Source organism: Trichoplusia ni, chromosome 20 (genome assembly GCF_003590095.1).
Source record: "Trichoplusia ni isolate ovarian cell line Hi5 chromosome 20, tn1, whole genome shotgun sequence".
In the NCBI taxonomy this organism is placed as follows: Eukaryota; Metazoa; Arthropoda; class Insecta; order Lepidoptera; family Noctuidae; genus Trichoplusia; species Trichoplusia ni.
In genome coordinates this window covers 6,479,002-6,500,264 of record NC_039497.1, presented here as the reverse complement: position 1 = coordinate 6,500,264, position 21,263 = coordinate 6,479,002, and the positions used below count along the sequence as shown (strand labels likewise).

The window sequence follows — 21,263 nt, the reverse complement described above, 5'->3', positions numbered from 1 at the left end:
TCCGTGCGACGGTTTTTACGTGAAACATTCTTTCACGTTTATAATATGAGTAGGTTAGTATAATGTTTGTAACATACTTATTGCCATCGCAAGAAAAAAGTTTATCTTAAAAATCTACTAAACATATCTTCAAATAACTCTTTTTACTGCCGCAACTATTTAAAGGAGAACTTCTGTAAATGCCTACTATGTGGTGGGTCGCATTATAAAATACGTAGTTCTTTATCAGTACTATCTAAACGTTTAACGCAATCACATAGGAACTCATTGCCAAGTTAAACAATATTTTGACTGTAAACGCCCATAGATACTATCTCGAACGATATATTATAAACAGCCTCAAGCCACACATATTTTATAGAGCGGCCATTATTACAATTTGACTGCGTTTAACCTCAAATTTGTCCGTAGGAGTTGATTTATAGTGCATATTAAAGGGACCAATACCCGGTTCTCCCACAGTTGAAATTCGACACAGGTGACTGAAATGAGTCAACTGTTGCTATAGCTATAAATATGGTTTCTAACGGGAGATATATAGACATAAAATCATATTTCTTATTGAGTCTGGCCTGGACATTGTTTGGTGCAGGCGTGAGACACTAACGTTAAACTCTTCGTAAATACTATCGTGATATTATCTCTTCTAGGTTCTATATTTCAGTATCTTTTTACTTTATTGAATATAATAAAACTTTTTTCCACATATTCAAGAAGAAAACTTTACTCTGTAAAGATATTCTTCAAAAAGTGATATCACATTTCTGATCTACAAAACGAGTCTTAGCAAATCCTACTAGTGCACGTGAACAGAACCAAATCTATAACCTCTCTGTAACACGGCCATTCGTCACGATCGAAGTCACAAGAACAAGTAGACGATAAGCACACGCAGGTAACTCACCTCCGCCTAATAAGCATAGCAGATGCGTCTTGCGATACTACCGACACGAATTCGACACGCCTAGTTACAAGAAATAACCGTAAAACAAACATTATGCTTCATACACCATAATATTGGAAAGAGTATATTTTCTACCCAATTTCATATTTTCCTTGTTGAGAATTAATATATCAATACGAATTATAAGAGAGTTGATTTGTGAAATAATATTACTTCATACAGTTTTCTGTAAAACGAAGTGAATAATCCAGTATGTTTTCATAGTTGAGTTGCAAATTTTTAATGGTGCCTCACGGAAGGCCGTTACAAACTTTTCAAGCTTATTAGCTCTCCATAATGATGTCGGCAGAATCGACTTTCGCAATCATTAGTAAGACACGAAGCAATCCACAGAAACTAATGGAAATGAGGCTACATAGCTTCATACATAGACGACCTCATCCACATACCTCGTTCATACAACAATTACGCATTATGTCATATTCTATAGATTTCCGTAGCGTTGTTTTTCTACTCTAATTATTTCTTTACATCACATAGAGCACACAATGCCTGGTAAACTACAGTCCGAGCTAATTCCCCGCATGCGCAATACATTGAAACATACTAAGGACAGATTTGAGATTGCACAGAGTAAAGGAAATTGGAAGGAAATGTAAAGAATAAGAAACGTCGTTTAAGTCAGGATCAATCAATCAATTGACAATCATTGATTCGCATCGCTTGATAGGTAATCGCGGTTTAATGCTGTGTTACAACAGTTGCTTCCAGATAATGGTCGTTCACCCCTTACGACACACGCTCCACGCGAGATTAGCTGCATTAGGAGGCTGTATTCCGTTGCGGTCGTTGTGTATAGCGATTTACACGGTGCTTTCTGAACAGTCCACCTCCAACATTAAAAGATATTTCTTGGCAAAAGTCATTCTAGTAAGTCGACGATATTTTATATGTTATAAAAGGATTATAAATGAGAGGTCTACTTTTAAAACGCGACATAGAACACGCAGTGCGCTAGCGAGGTGATCAATACTCGTCTGTTTTATATGAAACAAAGCCTATGACCTGTATGTAGTGCAGAACACTTTGTGCCAGGATTACTGCCTCAATCAACTTTCAGACTATGGAAACGAATACAATATTTCCTCGAAACTTTGTGAACATATTAAAGGCAAATACTCTAGCGTTCTTAGTGATATTTAGTTAGTAAAACTTTCAAAATCTAATCGTCCTTACATCTTATTTTCCGCCCTAGTGGAAACCCTCATGGTCTTCTTTGATATTTTTGGTATTAAACGGGGGGTTTTACCAGCGGTATGGTTTGATATAGGTCTTTAACTAATCCTCACTTGTCACCTTATGGTATATCATCTGCAGTCCTGACAACCACTGTTCATTGGTTATGAGTAACTTTACAGGCACAGTTTAGTATATTTCCATAGCTGCTATTTCGCGAGGCATACATTGAGTTATCATTAGCCTCATTACAACGCACTTACAGTTAGTTTCAAATGCAATAAATAATTGTAGGCTATATCTGTGCATGGTGGTGCCGTTACCCGCATTGTTCGTCCGTTTTTCCGGTTTGATTTCCATTTAACAGATATGAATCAAGTTAACTGGTTCTACTTGGATTTTGAAATTCATTGCATCCTATCTTTGACTAAAAGTTCTTAAGAATTTAAGTGGAAATAAATGGCACCATTGCAGACTTCAAGATATCACATTTATTTCTTCTTCTTGTCTGTCTACTACTGTCTAGTGATGTTAAAACCCGAAAGTTCTATTTCTTCTTTCTCTATTTTCCCTCTTCCCAATTTCCAATACATCGGGCTAAAACCATTTCTTTTTTCAATGTATTTTACTTCCATCCAATGCCCTTTTACTCATCAACTTACTCACTTATTTTCTTCATCTTAATATATATGAAACATCTTTCCCACAATTTGGACTAGTAGTCTTCCTTCTCCCAATTTTTCATCTTCTACGCATTACTTTCTACCACATTAAAAAGTCAAGGGTACTGCCTACACCAGCAACAAATCAATGTTATACTGTATGATACACTTGATAAGCGTTATCGATCATCTGTTTAAACATTTGCATACGGATATCACTGAACACTGACACCTTATCTTTGATAGCATATTGTTTGATGAATGTCAAGTTCAAACTTTCCATGTAGAGCATTTAGTTTTTGTTGTAAATGTAATCGTAATATTACAAAGATTTGCACAATTTTGAATACAGTTTGGGTAAATTTTAATCTTTAGGTAAAATTTTTACTTTTTTGTTTCAGCTCAAATTTACCTCAACCTCTGCTAATCATTATTTCATACCTGTCTTCTATACTCTTTTTTTTTCATATACGACTCCCGCGGTAAGGAATTTAATCTTTGTGTCGCGGGGGGTTTACAAACATACAACTCACATGCACAAAGACACCCATATTTACAAAAGCGGTGATGTAAATTATTAATTAATTAGTTAATATTATTATAACCTAGGCCACAGCATGAGTTCATCGATACATTCAATAACTCAATTAAATGATATTAGGTTTGTATCGTATATCAACTCAATAAACAACCTCCAATCGTATCAATTGCACGAATTCAAATATGAAACTATCACTTTTAAATTGCAACACTTCATTATCGTTCACTCCGAATTCAATTAGAATCGATAGCAAAATATCTATGTTATTCTCATTATAATCTAACCTATATAAATTATAAAGTATCGATAAGTTGGCAATGAACGCTGAGTGGTGCCAAACAAATCAAAATACAAGTGCGTACAAAAAACGAAACACTCGAATACTTTACAATCGTGATTGAAAATCGAAGGGCAATTTATTTTAATGAACTACTGGCAGAGTGCTAAAACGCCAATCAGTTTTAAGAAGCTGTTGGGTATCATGCCATCTCTATCATACCATAGCGTAATGTAGCGACAGATATATCTAAGAGCATATTAAAATGAAGCCGCGTAAACAATATTCAGGGATCAGTCTATCATAAAAATTTAATGAGCAGCTCTATAATAAAATTTTGCACACAAAATAAGAAGCAACATGCGAAAAGAATAACCGAGTGTTCGTGATCTCAATGCATACATTTGTTTGTAAAACAAATAAGGTTTTATACGTTGCTGAGTAAAACAAAAATGCTTGTTACCGTTGAATGATGTAATACTTGAAATTACTACAGCTCAATGACGCCTCTACATTATCTACGTATTATGTGTAAAGATGTTCGTTTACTATAAACGTTAACAATCAGCTGTTATTTGACATTGTCTGAAATATGCTTGAACTATTTTCTAGTAACGTACGATTAGCCGATTCCTCCAAAAGTTCTACTCGCTTAGACTGGACTTCCATGATAAATGTATAATTCAACACAAATATCGACCAATTTTAACTAAAAATTTCGGAGTATGTAGACATTAATCTCAATACCAAATGCATATTCAGAGCCAACAAAACTAGTAATAACCAATCCTTTAGGAACTCCTACACTTTGCATGTGAATTAATATAGCACGAGAAATCATGACTATTGAGAACTTGACTATACACGTTCTAATTACATACCTACACCTACAAAACTTTATCAAACATATCTGTCGACAAAGGAATATCGTTTATTTATCTCCTAACTTTAAGTTCAAAGTAAACACGATGAGGTTGAAACTGTTACCAATATCTTATATATCTTCAAAGCTGTTAAGGGCCGTGTTGCGATGGCCCTTGGCATAATATGCAAGTACTCGATAAATTTTGTCTCGAAGCAAATACATGAGACTGAGGGTGGCAGAAGAACAGGAAGGCTTTTACCCAACAGTTGTTTATACAAAGTTGATGATGAAGAAACTAATACCGCCATGCAGAGTCATCATACATAGGCAAGCGTCGTTGAAGATCGGATCGAAGACCAAGCGTTGTCATTGACTGAGAAAAACCGAATTGTTTTCTTAAAACCATTGTACTATGACACAGACATGGTGCTGTGAGAGAACATTTATCAAAACGTTTGAATTTTATCCTCTATACTGTCAGATAAATAGCTATAAAACCGGACCATGTTAGCTGTTTGAATAAATGAAAAATCGCATCTGGTTTTAGCTACGTTATTTGTTTGACCGCAAACGATCGATGCACTAGGTGTGGTTACACGGTTATGTTCACCGCATTGCAGTGTTCGCACTGATTAATTTATTTACATGAGTTTCATGATAATGCAAAATGACATTTATTTATTTGGATATGGAAATGGAAGAGGAAATGTAAAATAATTGAGCAGGGAAGTGAGAAGGGCGGAAAGGGTTGTTGATAATGAGAATAGTTTAATAGATACAGACCAGACAAAGGAAGGTCAAAGAACACGGTTTAAAAATAGTTTAAGAAAGCAAATCATTACTGCAATGAATATCAAAACGCTTGAATGGAAAAACACAGATAGTACCGACTCTTAGTACAGTTGATTTCAATAAAAGGTAGTGACAATTGGCAATAATAGGCCAATGTCAATCGATGTGCATTTTCCTTCCCCAACTTAAAATTCCTACGTGGTTAATTTGACAACCAATATACCACGCGCCAACCTTGGATCAAACCTTGGGCACCAACATTATAAATGGCCAATTGTAACCAATTAGTACATTAATATTATAGATAGATTAGCCGGACGTAATCAATTCTGTTCGAAAAGGCTTGTTGGGTCAAATTAGAAATATTGTTACGGTATTTATATCAGTCAGGTGGTTAATTGATGTAATATGACCATTAAGTCATATTTATTATTTAGATGCTATCGCCGTTTCAAAATGATTTGAGCAAGTATTTTGTTAAGCAACGAAGGTAAGTCATTGGAATTGGATAAGGTTGGCTACACACTGTTTCTTGTTAAATCCTATAAATGTTTGTAACGTTGTAGGTTAATTATGTATTTTGTAAGCAACTCGTAAAGGAGTACACGATGAGCCCTACCCGTTTAATTAAGTTTCAAATACATATAGGTACATGAAGACACCAAGTATTAAATTGTCTAAAACTAACATGAGAATTATAAGGTTTGTAAAATTTTGTTATAGTTTTATAGTGCCTATGTATTAATAATTTTTTTTTGCTTTGTGGTACAGTCGTACCCGTCGTAAACACAAGGAACGGAAAGGAAAACTTCCATAAAATAATAATCAGGAAAACTGACTCCACAATCAGTTCACATGATCAATATGCCATTAACTGTATTACCAATAAGCTAGAGAGTGAGAGGGGCTACTGAACACACGTATGCAATGTATTCAAAGCATTAAAACTTCAGCCCTTGTAACCAAGTTTTATCCAAGTGGTAGCCAGCATTAATAGAAACACTAGAATGATTTTAAATGACATTACGTTTTATAAATACACTAGCTGACCCAGCAAACGTCGTTTTGCCTAATAAATTAAATCTAGTTGGATGATTTTTAATGCTACATTATAAAAAAATAAAAACAAAAAATAAAAAAATAATGTTAGTGTGAGCAACCCTTATCACTTAGGGGTACGAAAAATAGATGTTGTTCTATTCTCAGTCCTACCCAACATGTATACAAAATTTCATAAAAATCGGTCGAACCGTTTCGGAGGAGTACGATAACTAACATCGTGACACGGGAATTTTATATATTAGAAGACTAGCTGACCCGGCAAACGTTGTTTTGCCGATTTTTTTTTCTAGTTGTATGTATTTTTAATGCCTCATTATAAAAAAATAAAAACAAAATATTACGTCCAAAAAATAAAATTTTTTTTTTAGTGTGAGCAACCCTTAACACTTAGGGGTATGGAAAATAGATGTTGTTCTATTCTCAGACCTACCCAATATGTATACAAAATTTCATAAAAATCGGTCGAAACGTTTCGGAGGAGTACGGTAACTAACATCGTGACACGGGAATTTTATATATTAGATATTGTGATTCGTAAAGTCACGTGACTTATATCTGCCATAAATTTGAGCGTTTTCTATAGGCCAATACAATTGCCGAAATGTCTCTAGGCTGGACTTTTAATTTTATTACATTTTTTTATACAACGACTCCCCCTTAAAAAATTTATTCCTTGTGTCTCGAAGTTTTTCACAATAATTCAAGTCTCATGCATGATGCACAAACAAACGCCATCAGACAAGCTCTGTACAAGCAGTCGAGATCACAAAAATGCTTGTCCTCCACGGGGATCGAGCCCGGGCCACTTCGCACGCAGTGGGTTGCTCGTTATAACCTAATACCGCTCGGCTGTATTATTTAATTCAGACACTTTTCAATAACACATAACGTACATCAAGTCTTCTATTGTTAACACTATCTATAGTACATAACTAAACACACAATATCAACAAGCCGTACTCACCACATTGATCTTACTCAGCACATGGTTGATCTGTTCCTTGCTGCACATTGTGACTGCTGTATGCCCCTCAGAAACTATCACACACCCATCACACTAACACATGCATGTCTTACGAGTAACTAAGCAATAGTCACTGGAAACTGCGAGGAAAAGCGTTCCATGTAGGCCAATTGAACATAGTTTATTTATTGTGAGGATTAAATATTCAAGGATCAAAGGATAATACAATTTAGGTATAGCGGTATTGTATAAAATGTGTATCGAAGTTAAGTTCGTATATTGAAATTATATAATCGCTGTTTTTTGAAGGAAACAATTTGTAATACTTAAATTAAGAACGTTTCCAATCAATTTAGGAAATTACTTTAATCGAAACCTACAATTTCAATGTTGATAAATATCAAAGATGCCAATTAAAACGCTTAGTTGAAACGTTACTATTTCTCGGGTTTATGATATAGAATTTGATACTCAGAAATAATATAGCTTTCTATTAGTAAAATAATTTTAGTTCGAGCGGTATTGGTTCAGTGGATCCCGAGACTAGGCCGTTACAAAACGCCACCAATTTTACCTGTCTATAATACGTATAAGAGTAAGAACAGATTTAGCAATTAGATTCTAAAGTTTCCACAAACTGCAATACACGACCACAAACGTGTCCAAACACTTGTCTCAAATGAACTGCAACAGAACGGACAGACCGACATGCTGCACTGGCCGACACGGAATAATTTGCATTTCATTATCACACATTCTACAACGCAAAGTACACGGCATTACGATGATAACAATCAAATAAGTCAACCGATACGAATAATTAGTTGCCGTAATGAATTTTACGAAACACACGTTGCTAAATTATAATTTGTACGTACAGGGTTGATCAATCGATTTATTGCCTGTCGATTAATTGTTAAGGCAGAAAGTACTTATACGTGATTTCGCGGACATTTCTAACTAGACAATAATACAAGATTGCGGAACTATATTTTCCAGTTTTCAATAGAATGAACGCCTACAACAATTAAATGCAAATTATAGAAAAATCAACAGTGAAATCGGCATTTATAAAGAACAATTTCACCAGATTCTTGCATATATTCTAAAACATTGCCTACAAATTGCTTATATAACAGTGATGAATATTAATGATCATAGCTAAAGACATGACTAAAACCTTCTTTAATAGGTGACTACAATTAAGAAGTAACATTATTATTTTCAAATAATAGGACAGTGTAGATGCGTTGCGTGTGGCCAAGAGATTGAAATCTGTGAACCGGAAAAACAACACACTCTCAACGAAACATACTTTTCAAAATACTTTACGACTCATGTTTAAATTACTTTAAATTATACAATAAAAAAACAAGAATATAAAATACAAGTAGCTGTATTAATGTCTCCTACTGATAAACACATTAAAGGGTCGTAAAAGGCGCAAAGGTCTAAAGATTAATCGAGTTGACCAGCCTTCGAGGTAACCACAATGAAAGGGCAAGGCGACTAAGGCTTCGGAGGCGAAAGGATGTCCGTAGACCTTGTCGCGTCAATCTTATAGATGAAACAATGGGAGCCACAGCTAAAGGTTTTTGCCGAAGACCGGAAAGTTGCAGAATGGACCATACATTACTTGATAACTATCTATCTGGTAGAATTGGATTTAGTAAACAATGTTTTTATCTGAATTTATAAATGATCTCCGTGCTAAATCTAGTCATGATAGATCCTCGTTTACTCGTAATCAAAGAGGGACTATTGCAAATCACAGTTACGTTATTTGAATGAACTTACAGCATTACGTATAACCAATACAATTAACAGTTCTAATGAACTCGTCCCAATATATCAAAGTCTAGAAACAGGTCCTCAATGCTCCTACAATAATTTATTAACCGCAAAACGCATATCGACGTTGCACAATTCAGAAATTAAATGTTTCTTTTTTTATTCTTGGTATTACGTTGCAAACACAACCGGTTGAACGGTGTTCTTTTTTCACTTTTCGTATACATTCCAAAGAAAACGAGAGTATTATAGACATAGTATTGTGCAGATTGATAACCGGCCGGGTAATTTCATGCCATTTGGGCAGAGCGTTTAGAAAACCTTATAACGTTGATACGGGCACGCTTTCACATAAAATTTATGACGTCACATTGTTAGTCATTGTAATGGATTAATGACATCCTTTGATCGATGAATATTTTATTAAGATACCCGAGACAGGTTGTTATTCATGTCTTCGGATGATGTCTAACGTGTTTTGTGTTTAATTTAAAACTCGTCGACCTAATTTAAGTTACCGCTTTACTAACAAGTGAAGTTATGTATATGTTTTCTTGATTTGTTCATTAAATCTATTGATTATTAGCGTAATATAAGTAAACTAAATAAAGGATACCTCGTTCACTCATAAAATGGGTCAAAACGCAGACACTTTAAAAACACTATTCAGCTGACAAAACTCATCTAGAAAAAACGCTAGAACGGTAAAATCGATTGATCAAGCATCTAAGAAATATGGCTACATAAACGACTACAAAAAACACGCACGCTCTTTTAATTTTGATTCTTAAACGATTTTTTTTTTAACTTCTAAAAACCAATAACAATGATTGCTTTATAATTGTCGCCAATTCTCGTGCGATTTTAAAACTAGTTTCTTCAAAGTGAACACGATGGGTAACAATTATGTGGGCGTGAATGCGTGCAAACACTAGTTAACCGAATTCGGTTGTAGCGGTTGTAGAGGTTGTAGACTTGTAGATCACTTTCACTACTAATACACACACGTTTCTGCACGGCTCGAGTAAAACGAAGGTCTCGATTTTTAATTTCGGGTCAACCGATTAATTTATTAGATTTCTTATGCATACAACTTTCTTTAGAATTTAAATAGAAAATTATAACGTACGGAGAGTAATTTAATATGGAAGTAAACAGGGTTATTAGCATTTTTTCTAGACTGATGAAAACATCAACTCTTAATATTAATTTAATTCTTTAGCATCAAACAATACTGTATACAACGATACTATTTGCAAATGTATTTAAATTGGAATAGATTACATAATCGCCTTACTTATGATAATTCGATGTCGGCTTACATTTCAATGAAAGTCAACGAACTGTATCCAAAACATTTAACTAAATTTTATGGTATTATTCAAAACAGAAAAAAGTAAAACTGACGTATTTCAAAAATTTCAACTTTAGATGACACTTAATTTTACTACTGTGACGACAGAGCGTCACGTATTAAAAAAAAATTAAATGAATAATAAAAATTAATTAATATGTTCACGCGTCACATTAAACAAATAAATGACTACTTCAACCCTTTAAAGTTTTTCAACAGTTCGAACAATCCCGAATGCGTTTTAAAATTCGTTACACTGTCAAATATTTCATTATTTTTTGAGACATCGATATTGGAATTCACAATTTCGCGTGACGAAAACTAAGTTTTCGTAAAACTATTTCACCACAAAGCTGGCTTTAAACTATTTTGATTAAAACATGAAACCACTAGACAGCCTAGACAAGCGAGACATGACTTAAATCAAAGGCTTTTTTTAACCAACTGCGTCAGAAGGGTTACGTTGTCTTGTTTATTATGGCTACATCAGGAAGAATCTAGTTAATAACGTCAACGTCAACTTTATTTATAGTAAACCTTGAGATAAAATGTTTACTTAAGCACATTTCTCACGAATAGAAAATATTTTATTTCGAGACAATGCTTAGAATTCTTTACACAATAATGTTTTGTTTTTTTCGCTTACTATAACATCGTATATGTAAACTAAAGCTATTATGTAATCTTATTTCAATATCGCATCATTGAACGTTGCCAATGCTGCTTATTATGAAAAAAATCGGTACAATTTTGAGAAAACAAAGACAATTGAACATCAAACCGTTTCTTGTCACTGATAAGTATATATCGAGATAATTTGATAAACGCTCACCTTCAAGCATATCTATTGAGACATATGTTTGTCATGACGTCACTAAAGGGATAACCATTATAATAAGTGATAGGGGGTCACCAGTAAGTGAGGAGTCATGTAAAATTACCCTGCTTGCATGCATTGCCGCGCCGTGTGGCGCAACGAAATACCACAGTCAAAAGGTTAGGGTGAATGGGCCTTTTCAATTGTATTGTAAGATAGATGGTATGCATGACATTTTTACGAGAAATACGAGTAGCTAGTACCAAGGTACTTTTGCATAATATTCTTTATATTTAGTGGGTAGGTACACATAAATTCATCTGCTTCAAAATTTCTCAAGAGATTGACATCTAATACCACTTTTTGTGTTATGCACAGAATATTCCTGAGGTTTACCTCATTTTTGCGCTAAATTAATTAATGAAAAAATCAAACAAGAGTCGAATTTATGAAATTCACAGGTGAACAGCGGGTTCAAAAAAAAATATTAACTCATATAACGTATACAGTATTATATGTTGCTATAGTAAATAAAGATAAAGAGGCATGCCTTAGAATAACAATACCGAAGCTAATTGTAACTAATCGATGTAACTCACGACCAATAATTTATAGTAACTATCATGAGTCTTCCCCCGTCATTTACATATGCAAATCAGGGTACGAGTACCCAATTATTTTCTACAATGTTATGTTAACTTAATTTGTAGGTATCATGATTATTTGTTCAGTATTTTCATTAATTGTTAAGTCGTTTTGCGAACCTCGTAAAAAAGTGCATAAATATTTTGAGAATCTAAAATTTCATTGTGTGAAATAATAACATTTGAAGTAAACACTTATTTGGGTGGTTAATTTTTTGCTTCATAATTATCTTTTTTTAAATTTAGGTAGGTATCAAATGATAAAAAAATTGTTAAAATTTTGTAAGAAACACAAAATGCAACTTTACCATACAACAAAAAAATAAACCATGTCCAAAAGGCCTCAAAGGGAAATAACTCGCACACAGAACACTGACACTGTCCACCAAAAAATTGAAAAAAAACTAAAACATTAGGCGCCTCAAATCGTCAATTCAAAAATGTAACAGAATAGATCGTTTAGGCGCGAATGGCGGCATCTCGCGGTCGCGACGTGTTGCGGTCGTTGCACGCGGCAGGTGACTGCGGCGGTGCGCGTACACACCCGCGATCGACCGGCGCGGATCGCAAGCGCAGCCGCTGAACCGAAGTAGGTAGCGATGTCACGGCACGTCAGAGAAAATAGTTGTAGAAAACAACTATCATTACTTACCGTGCCGTACTCGTCTTCAATCGTGAATCGTCTATTTTTATTTGCGGATGCCGTTTGAATGCAGAAGTTGGAAGTACTCACCTGTAACAAAGAGAAAAAAATCGGTCACATATGAAATTGTAGGCCTGGGTGGTGTAACGCATACCAATTTATCCGTCGAGTGTATTGTAGATACAGTTTCAGATACAATTGCATTTCTGTTCCATAATTCACATAGCAAAACTTTCGAACCAGAAAATGATTAAGGGATTCGAACTTTCATACTGCGTTTGGGATATATCCATTTCAGAGTTAGCAGGAGTTAACTTCAAACTCGGCAACATTTTGATCTCTTGGATTAGAGCGTCGCGTCGTAAAGCTATTCAAATTATACAAAATTAGCATTGTCGTATGATAATCATCCATTGAGTTTCATCGCACTTATTAAATACCATTAACGTCACATTCTAAATAAAGCAATACCAAACAGTAGAGATAAAGAGGCGAAGAGAGACTTTCGATCAAGATAATACGAGATAATGTACGTCTCGTCATGCATAATCATGAAGGACACATCACATAATAATATGAATAACAAAATGTTAAAGACGAAAGTACATCGGCTACCTACAAAAGTGAAAATATTTTATGAGAGATTTCAAGTCCGACATTGGGGATTGATGAAATTATTTTCGGACAACGTTCTTTTTTTTGTTAGCTGTGGGAATCCTCGGGGACACTCACCATTTAGTCGGTGCGAGGCAATGCATACCAACTCAACACGGATTCATTCACAATTCATTTTCGGGTACACTAGAATTTTGCGTTGAACAAGATCAACAATAGCACATACGAGTCTTCTAGTGTTATTTTTATTACGATCAGCATCTTCTGACACTCAAGCTTAAGTGCACTCTTATTAAATTTCAATATCAATGTATCACACACCTGCACAACAAATCTATTAAACTTTAAAATAGTTTAATATTTTTAGAAGATAATACACCTAATCAATGAGACCGTAAGGTTTTAAATCAACTAAGGTCATGAGCATAAACTACAAGGGTCGTAAAACTGTACGGTCTAATGTACTTCTTTCCTTTAGAAAGTCATGCGCATACATTTTAATCGTAAACATATTGATACCGATTTCTAATACATCATTAAATTTTATATCCTCCGAAAGTGTTTTGAACCAAAGCTCTCAAAAGTGGATATAGAAATCTAGCGTGAAAATAAACGAATGCAGTTATTTTTTTTTGCGGTTTTTTTTATACAGCACGAAAAAAAAAGACTATCTAGCAGCAACATCAAGGAGAGACTGTGACAAATTCCAAAAGATCTTGATCATACAATTTCTATAACACCCAATTAAACGAATCATCAATCTGCAGTCAGACAACATAATTCCCACCAGTGCACGTACAGATAGGTATATATTTTTAAATTGACTTTCACAAAATTTCGCACTCAATTTTGTCTGTTTGCCTTTGATTCGCTCAATGGTAAACCGCCGAACCATCTCAAAGATAACTCTTTCACTTTTCAGTTGTTGTCACATAACAATTGAATTTAATCTCATGACTTGAATTTTGTATATTTCCTTGTTCTCAGATCGAAACACTCTAAGGAAAACATTCAACTTGAACTTAAAATGCACTTTGTGTTCATATCTCGTGGGTAAAACTCATAATTGATTCTTATATCCACCTGAATTTTTTGAACATAATTCGATTGTATCAAATTAGTGAATGAAACGTGAAATAAACTTGAATTATTGCTCTTTACATATTTATTCCCACATCGCATCGGATACATTAGCATAACAATTTCCTCTTTACTTTCATCCATTCACATGTACGATCCCCAGATAAGATTAACCTTTGCGATTACATCAAAACGTATCATAATATCTTCACCAAATTGATTAACTGAAAGTGAAACTTCCGTCAGATTATGAACATTGAACATAATATGAAATGGTGAGGTGTGAGGTAGAAAAAATGTTAAAAAACAATGCGTAATACAAATTGGCGGATGTGGGCCAGTCTCGGCTCACTGATTGATTGGCCGCTGACTGACGGAACACTTGAAGTCGTGTTATCTGTGCACTTATCGCAAGTAATAAGCTTAGAGCGCGTGACGCTGTTCACAATTTTTTTAAATAAGAATGGTAGTCACAGTGCAATATTTTTCTTAACAACAGTAAAAACTACTAAGCCGTACTTGATGAAAATTTGATGGGACTGAATGACAACTAGATATTACACATCAACAAAACATTTTAAAATCTGTTAAAGTGGGTGTTTTCTAAGAAAAATAAAAATTTGAAACAAAGCAGCTTAATCTTCATACTTTTCGATAACATTAAAACTTTACCGATTAGTCATATACTCGTGCTCAGTTCGTAACATGTGCCAACACATTATGAAGTGAACTTACCGCGACCTTCCACGCCCCATACTCAAAGATTGCGTTTCCCACAAATCAATGGCTACCAACTCTCAAACCCACTCATACTTCCTGTTACACCTGAATTTTATTTTACCTATCTCATTAAAATGAGACAAGACAGACTAATAACTACTCAACTGGCTATTCGTCATGTTGGCTTAATGGTAACTAACACTTTTTTGTGTCCAGTAAGTATAACTTTAGTTAATTTATTATGTTTTATTTCATCATCGTTTCTACTTTTGGTAAATACCATGCTGTGCATTTAGTTCAAGATCATAGCCACCTTGATTTTCTTTCGAGTGTCCATGACATCAAAGTATTTTCTTTACTCTATACTATGTATAACAAGTCAGTTGTTTTCCGTAAGGATCTCGTTATGTATGGAAATTGACATAAAATGGACAGAAACTACTGAAACTGAAATAAAATATTGACGCAGCAAGTTTAGTACCACTCACTTTATCGTGATGTCTGAATTAATGTCAGTCGCTATGGGATTACTATGTTATTCCCAGCACGACTCAGCAGTTTATTTTCAGCCTTTGACAAATGATAAACTTACTCGTCAGACTTTAATGTAGGGATTGGGTTTCATTCGATTCATGAATAGAAACCTGTGTAAGGTTAGGTAAATGAGGTTTATAGTCCTTAAAAAACACTTTCCTAGCTCTTGGAACTCATCCATAATTGAAATTAGCTTTTTGCAAAAAGTCATTTCGATACATTCCGTTTGTACAATGTAACGTAGGCCGATATTCTTCTCTTTCGTTCGGTCCCAGGTAACCTAGACAGACGAGCAGACTGTGTGACAGCTCCACAACAATAAGTATTGTACGGCGACATGAGAACTTCCGTATAGACTTGGTATCTCGGTGATTCACAATGGGACCGCAAATGATGGGGTTTTCTGTACCTGTCTTACAATGCGGTTCCTACATCCATGCTCTTATTTGATGGATGATTACTATGCAAATGTCTTTCACCACAAAATAGTTCTAGCTTCCGATTTTTCACGATACAGTTCCTTATTTCTAAACCGTTTGAAAGTAACTGTTATCTAAACATATATATCGGACTACCGATTCGATCACGATTATCGATTAACTTTCTCTTTAGGTATCTCTTGATCTACATTGAACGCCTAATCGAATACTCAATCGACATCTCTAAAGATAATTCAAGTAATCGGAACGGTATCAAAACAAGATCACGATTCACTGTCTTTAGGAGTAAACAATAACTGCTGTAAGCATTATGGTATGAATGAATTTAGAACGAGAAGTGACCGTAAAATAGGGGTTACTTAAGTCGTTCCAAATGCAATTCGACATGATTACGGACGCGATTCTAGTTATTAGGGCTGCACAAAAAGATTAGAATGAAATTGGTTTGAAAACGAATATTAAAGAATGAGTTTTAAGCAGACAACTCTTTAAACCCTGGAGCATAGAAAACCGAAGTTTTTTAAAGAAACATGCTAATAGTGAAAAGTGGCATCACAAACAATGCATTGAATGATCAAACATTAATATCAAAAACAGGCATCGGTTATGGAACAAATAATCATTTTCACAGCGTCCATAGCCCACTTACCCCATAAGGCCGGCCGTGATTTCGACACATCGTAATAATGATATTGTTATACACAATACATACACCACACAGTAAGACACTAACACTGGATGGGGCATGTGAACGAATTCCTTGAGATGTCACGATGAGATTTTCTTACACAATTACACAATAGACCGTTATTGATAATGTTATAAAAATATAGGATTCCAATACTTTTATAAGTGTTTCATTATTATCATTATTTAAATACACACGTTATATCACAGTTGGACATAAACTTCCTTTCTAAGCAGTTTCCTATGATCAGTAAAATGGAAGCCGTAATTGCCCCTTTTTTACTAATTAAATGAATTGGACTTTCCATATATTATAAGTTCGACAGAATGGTACATAAATTACATATATCAAAATGTTTTTTCCACTAGTTCTTACAGTCTTGCTTTTTTTGGAACTTTCTTGCAGTTTTGCTGGAACTGACTTATGTGTGACTGTATAGTCACACATCAGTCAGTTCCAGCAAAACTATAAGAAAGTATCAACAAACCATGGCGCAGCACTAATGTGGATGCAACGCTGCGTGAAACCGATGGATGGTGCTGTTAACCCAATTTGATCTTATATGGCACACAATAGGGTCGCGTATCGTTTACACCATAAAGGACGAAGGATATGGTGGAAAATGGTTTAGCTTGCAAGGGAAACATCACAGAGGTTGTTGATAAAGCGTGAATTGAATGTTCTACGGTTCGAGAAGTTGGAGATAGGATTGAGGGACTAAATTATAATAGCATATCTGAAGTACCAGACTGTGAGTAATATGAATTAGTATTATTCTGGGAAATAGCACCTAGTTCGTGTAAACTGTAAGCAGTTGAAACTGTTCCGTACCGTTCTCGTTAAAGAACCTACTCAAACATTAACAAAAATTGTAGGGTAGGTACACGACAGGATTTATCAACTTTCATGAAAATGGAACCAATTTTAAGTTTGACTTTCGAGAGGAAGAATTCTTTTGCAACTAAAGTGAGTGCAAGTGATTATGACTAGGATGGTTTTCAACTTAATCTATAGTTATTGGATTTCAATATGGGATTATAGTTATTTTGTATACTTAAGACAATTCTGTTGGGCCAAAGTCACCACACTATGGGAGCCAACGGATGGACGGATGGACGTCGTGGAAGAATTTGGGGGAGGCCTTTGCCCAGCAGTGGGACACAGTAGGCTAGGAAAAAACAAAGACAATTCTGTTTTAGACGTCTCGTCATTATATTTCAATCAGGTTCCCAAGTAGCAAAAGATATCGCGTTTCTTAGAACACATAGCATTATTCGCGTCGCCGAATTGTAATGGGTAATGATATTGCTTTGGACAGTTGGCAATATCAAGAACTTCGTCGCTCCCTTTGTTAAGGCGTCGAATGTCAATAGAGGTCTATTCAGGAGCGTTTTAATGTCTTAGTGTACCAGTGCGTGTTTGATCTAGACTCGTGTTCATATCACCCTGTAGCACTTATATTGTAATTGCAAAAGTATGTGAGTATATTTGTATGCTTGTTACATGTTTATGTTCAAACGACCGATTTTGATGAGTTTTTCCAGCTATAACCGACACCCAGGCGGGTGATACCGCTAGCAAATTTTCTAGGAATTGGCATTTTGTTTTTTTCTGGCACTAAATTAAACATCATTTTATAAATCAAATCATTATACACCAACAACTTGAGCGATCACAAAAATACTCGTGCGAACAATGATCGTATGTAATAAATCTACAAAATAAGTTACATTACAAGAATCTTAAAAAATAACTCTATAAAAATTATTACCGAAAGTAAATCGAAGCTGATGAATTAAAATCAATTTATGTAGGTAACACAATCTAAAATGATTACGTAACACCTAATTTTGTCTAATACATGTGAAATCACATCAATTATAAGTAACGAGCGGTTGTGGGTATATAGTATATACTATTCTATAAACTATTATACTATCTCTATATAGTGGGTATACTGGGTTATAGAGACATTACTGGTTATATATTTTGCGGTCGTTTTGTTGGCGCCGAGTCATTAGCGCTTTCATATACTGGTCTAAACAAAAGACTGTGAAATCTGTGAATGTACATTACTATAGTCTTGAGTTACTATCTAATATTGTAAAGAGACGGCAAGTTATTATCAACGATAATTTAAGTATCTTTCTTTTATAACTATTAGATTTAAGTAAGATTTATGTAGTCGTCGTCTTGTGTAAAATCGAGGAAAAGGAACTATTACTGCAAAATATGGTCAGTTCTTGTTCTTAATAGAAATCAATTAAATTGTTTGCAATAATGTAAATGTAATACAATTACAGACAATCCAATAACATTGTTTTAACAACAAAAAAATGTCCTCAAAAAAAACTACTACCAAGCCAGACTTATTAGACAGCCAGGTAAAGTATTATGAAAAAAAATCGTTAATATTAAAAAACAAACCTAATTGTGTACCTTCCTCAAGAGGTAGTATAATAAACACAAAATGACACCAATTTTACTCTGGAATGAGAGAGGCGATTACAATCTTATATTTATCACTGTATATTCTTAATCATCAACCAAAAACAGCACAAACTAAACAAAATAAAACTCTCTAATCTTTTTAAAACATCTCTATTCCAAATTCCTGCATTCGTTCCTTATATCAAACGGTTGCTTCCGCGTCTTATTTGAACCCAGTTATAAATACGTTACGAGGACAGCTGCCGCCCATGGTGAAAACAAAACACCATGCCGGGATAATGGGCGTGACGACTGATTCCCTTACCGGGAAGTGATTTCACAGACAGACTTAGTGGCTGCTGAAACTCTTTGGGCTTTTGAATGGGTGGGAGAAAGGAGGGTTTATTCGGTGATGGTTTAAAACATACTTCTGTTGTATTCTATACGTAAATACTTCTGCATCTCTTTGAATTCAACAATTATTTTCTACCTCTTCTAAAATAAAATATTTATCCAACACTACACTTTTCAATCGACTGGTGACAACTGGTAAGCTGTTTTGTTGTGAATTTACTGATATCTAATATTTTGATAATTTAACAACTACTTCTGAACAAGAAGAACTCGTTGAAAGAAAAGGAAGAAACATTCTATCGTATAACACAGTTTGACCCTTAGAACAATCTTCTTGAAGATATTTCGTTTTAAATTAACGAGCTGACAGATTAGTTCGACAAATTAGTGCGGTGCCATTGGTATTTTTAGACCGCGGACCACACAACGAAAACATGTCATTAGGAGCTGATTAAGGATGAAAGAGTATTAGTTGACAACACCTGGTACAGTAGCCATTGTTCCACACCCTATAAATAATTCTTTCAGGTAGGAAAAATGTCGTGTGAGCCTTTACTTAGGACAATTTTATACCAAGCTACAAACAATATACTAGTTATAGTTCCCTTCATAACGCGTAATGTATATTTTTTTCTTGTAATCAAACAACTGTAAATGACTATAAATGTAAATCTCCTTTTCATTCGACTTTTTACTTCTTTTAATTAAAAAAAAATCTGTTAAAGATTTGTTAATCACAACCAAAAAATCTTATTTAAGTACCCATTATTCAATATCAATTAAAGCTATAAATCATACGTATTACGTAATAATGGAGTGCACTAAATAAAAGTTTTTTTTTTATTGAAGTGAATGTAGTTTGTACTTTTACATTAACTGTTAAAATTTTGTAAGGTAAACAAACCGATAATTGAAATTAAGCAATTAAAAATAACGAGAGCATATATTTTCGAGGTATTAATGGTAAGGGACCAATGCGTGTGGTACTGGTAAGTAAGAAATAAGCTTAATGAGTTATGATAATAACTTCTAAGAGGTGGATTCATAATTATTTGAAAATGGTTTACTCAGGTGTAGTTATCGGGAGTACCCTACCAGTCTCGGACCCGAAGTAGCGGCGTGTTCGCCTGACGGAGCGGTAGGCGAAGTTAGTCAAACTTGACGAAAATACTCGTAAACAGATATGAAATAACTAAACTTACTTCTCTACATTTTTGTTCATAGCTAATAATTAAGTAAGTATATCTCTCGCTTGAAAAAAATATTTAGATTATCTATTTGTCACCTCATGTCACACAGCCATATAAAAGCAAATATAGCAGTGATATTGTGCAACATACGTCATCTTCAGTCATATGTCAGTGTTTGTGTGTTCGCCAGTTATTAAAAAGACCAAGTTTAAAAAGTATTCGAAGATAAACAAAAAAGGGGACAATTCGGTAATCAGACTAAAAATAGAAAGAAGAAACGAGTTTGCAGACGTTAAGTGCATTATTAACCTGGAAGTTATATCACACGGTTAAAAATAACTTCTTTTAATGGAAATTGATCCGAAATTAAACGTTGTTACAATCTGCCCAAAAAGGCAGAACACTTATTTGCTTTATGCATGAGCTTTTCTCCAAATGATCATTAAATAAGTCACTTCAATGGTACAGTGTAAAAATACCACAAAATATGAATAAACCTCATTTGTGATAGTGTAAATTTTATTCCTCCAAGCGCGTAAGCGGTTAGCGCTTGAACGAATCGCGCAAATTTACTCGATTCAGTTCGCGAGATTCAACAAAACGTAATGTTGCTTTATCTAGGTTTTTACCTGTTGTTTCCGAGAATGTTTTAAAGCATTA

General features: G+C 34.4%; 1 protein-coding gene across 3 annotated transcripts in view; it reads right to left on the bottom strand.

The window, feature by feature from the left end:
• The window catches only part of LOC113503848 (disheveled-associated activator of morphogenesis 1), a 117,634-nt gene that overhangs the window by 67,480 nt on the left and 28,891 nt on the right, over positions 1-21,263 (bottom strand). The window contains exons 2-3 of one of the 3 annotated variants that reach the window (XM_026885955.1): positions 12,218-12,642; positions 7,304-7,443 (exon numbers count right to left, since the gene is read on the bottom strand). The exons of the other annotated variants lie outside the window; for them this stretch is intronic. Of the exons in view, the coding sequence (XP_026741756.1) occupies positions 7,304-7,351 (48 nt within the window). The 5' untranslated portion in view covers positions 7,352-7,443; positions 12,218-12,642. The remainder of the gene's footprint in view (positions 1-7,303; positions 7,444-12,217; positions 12,643-21,263) is intronic. 3 annotated transcript variants of the gene reach the window in all.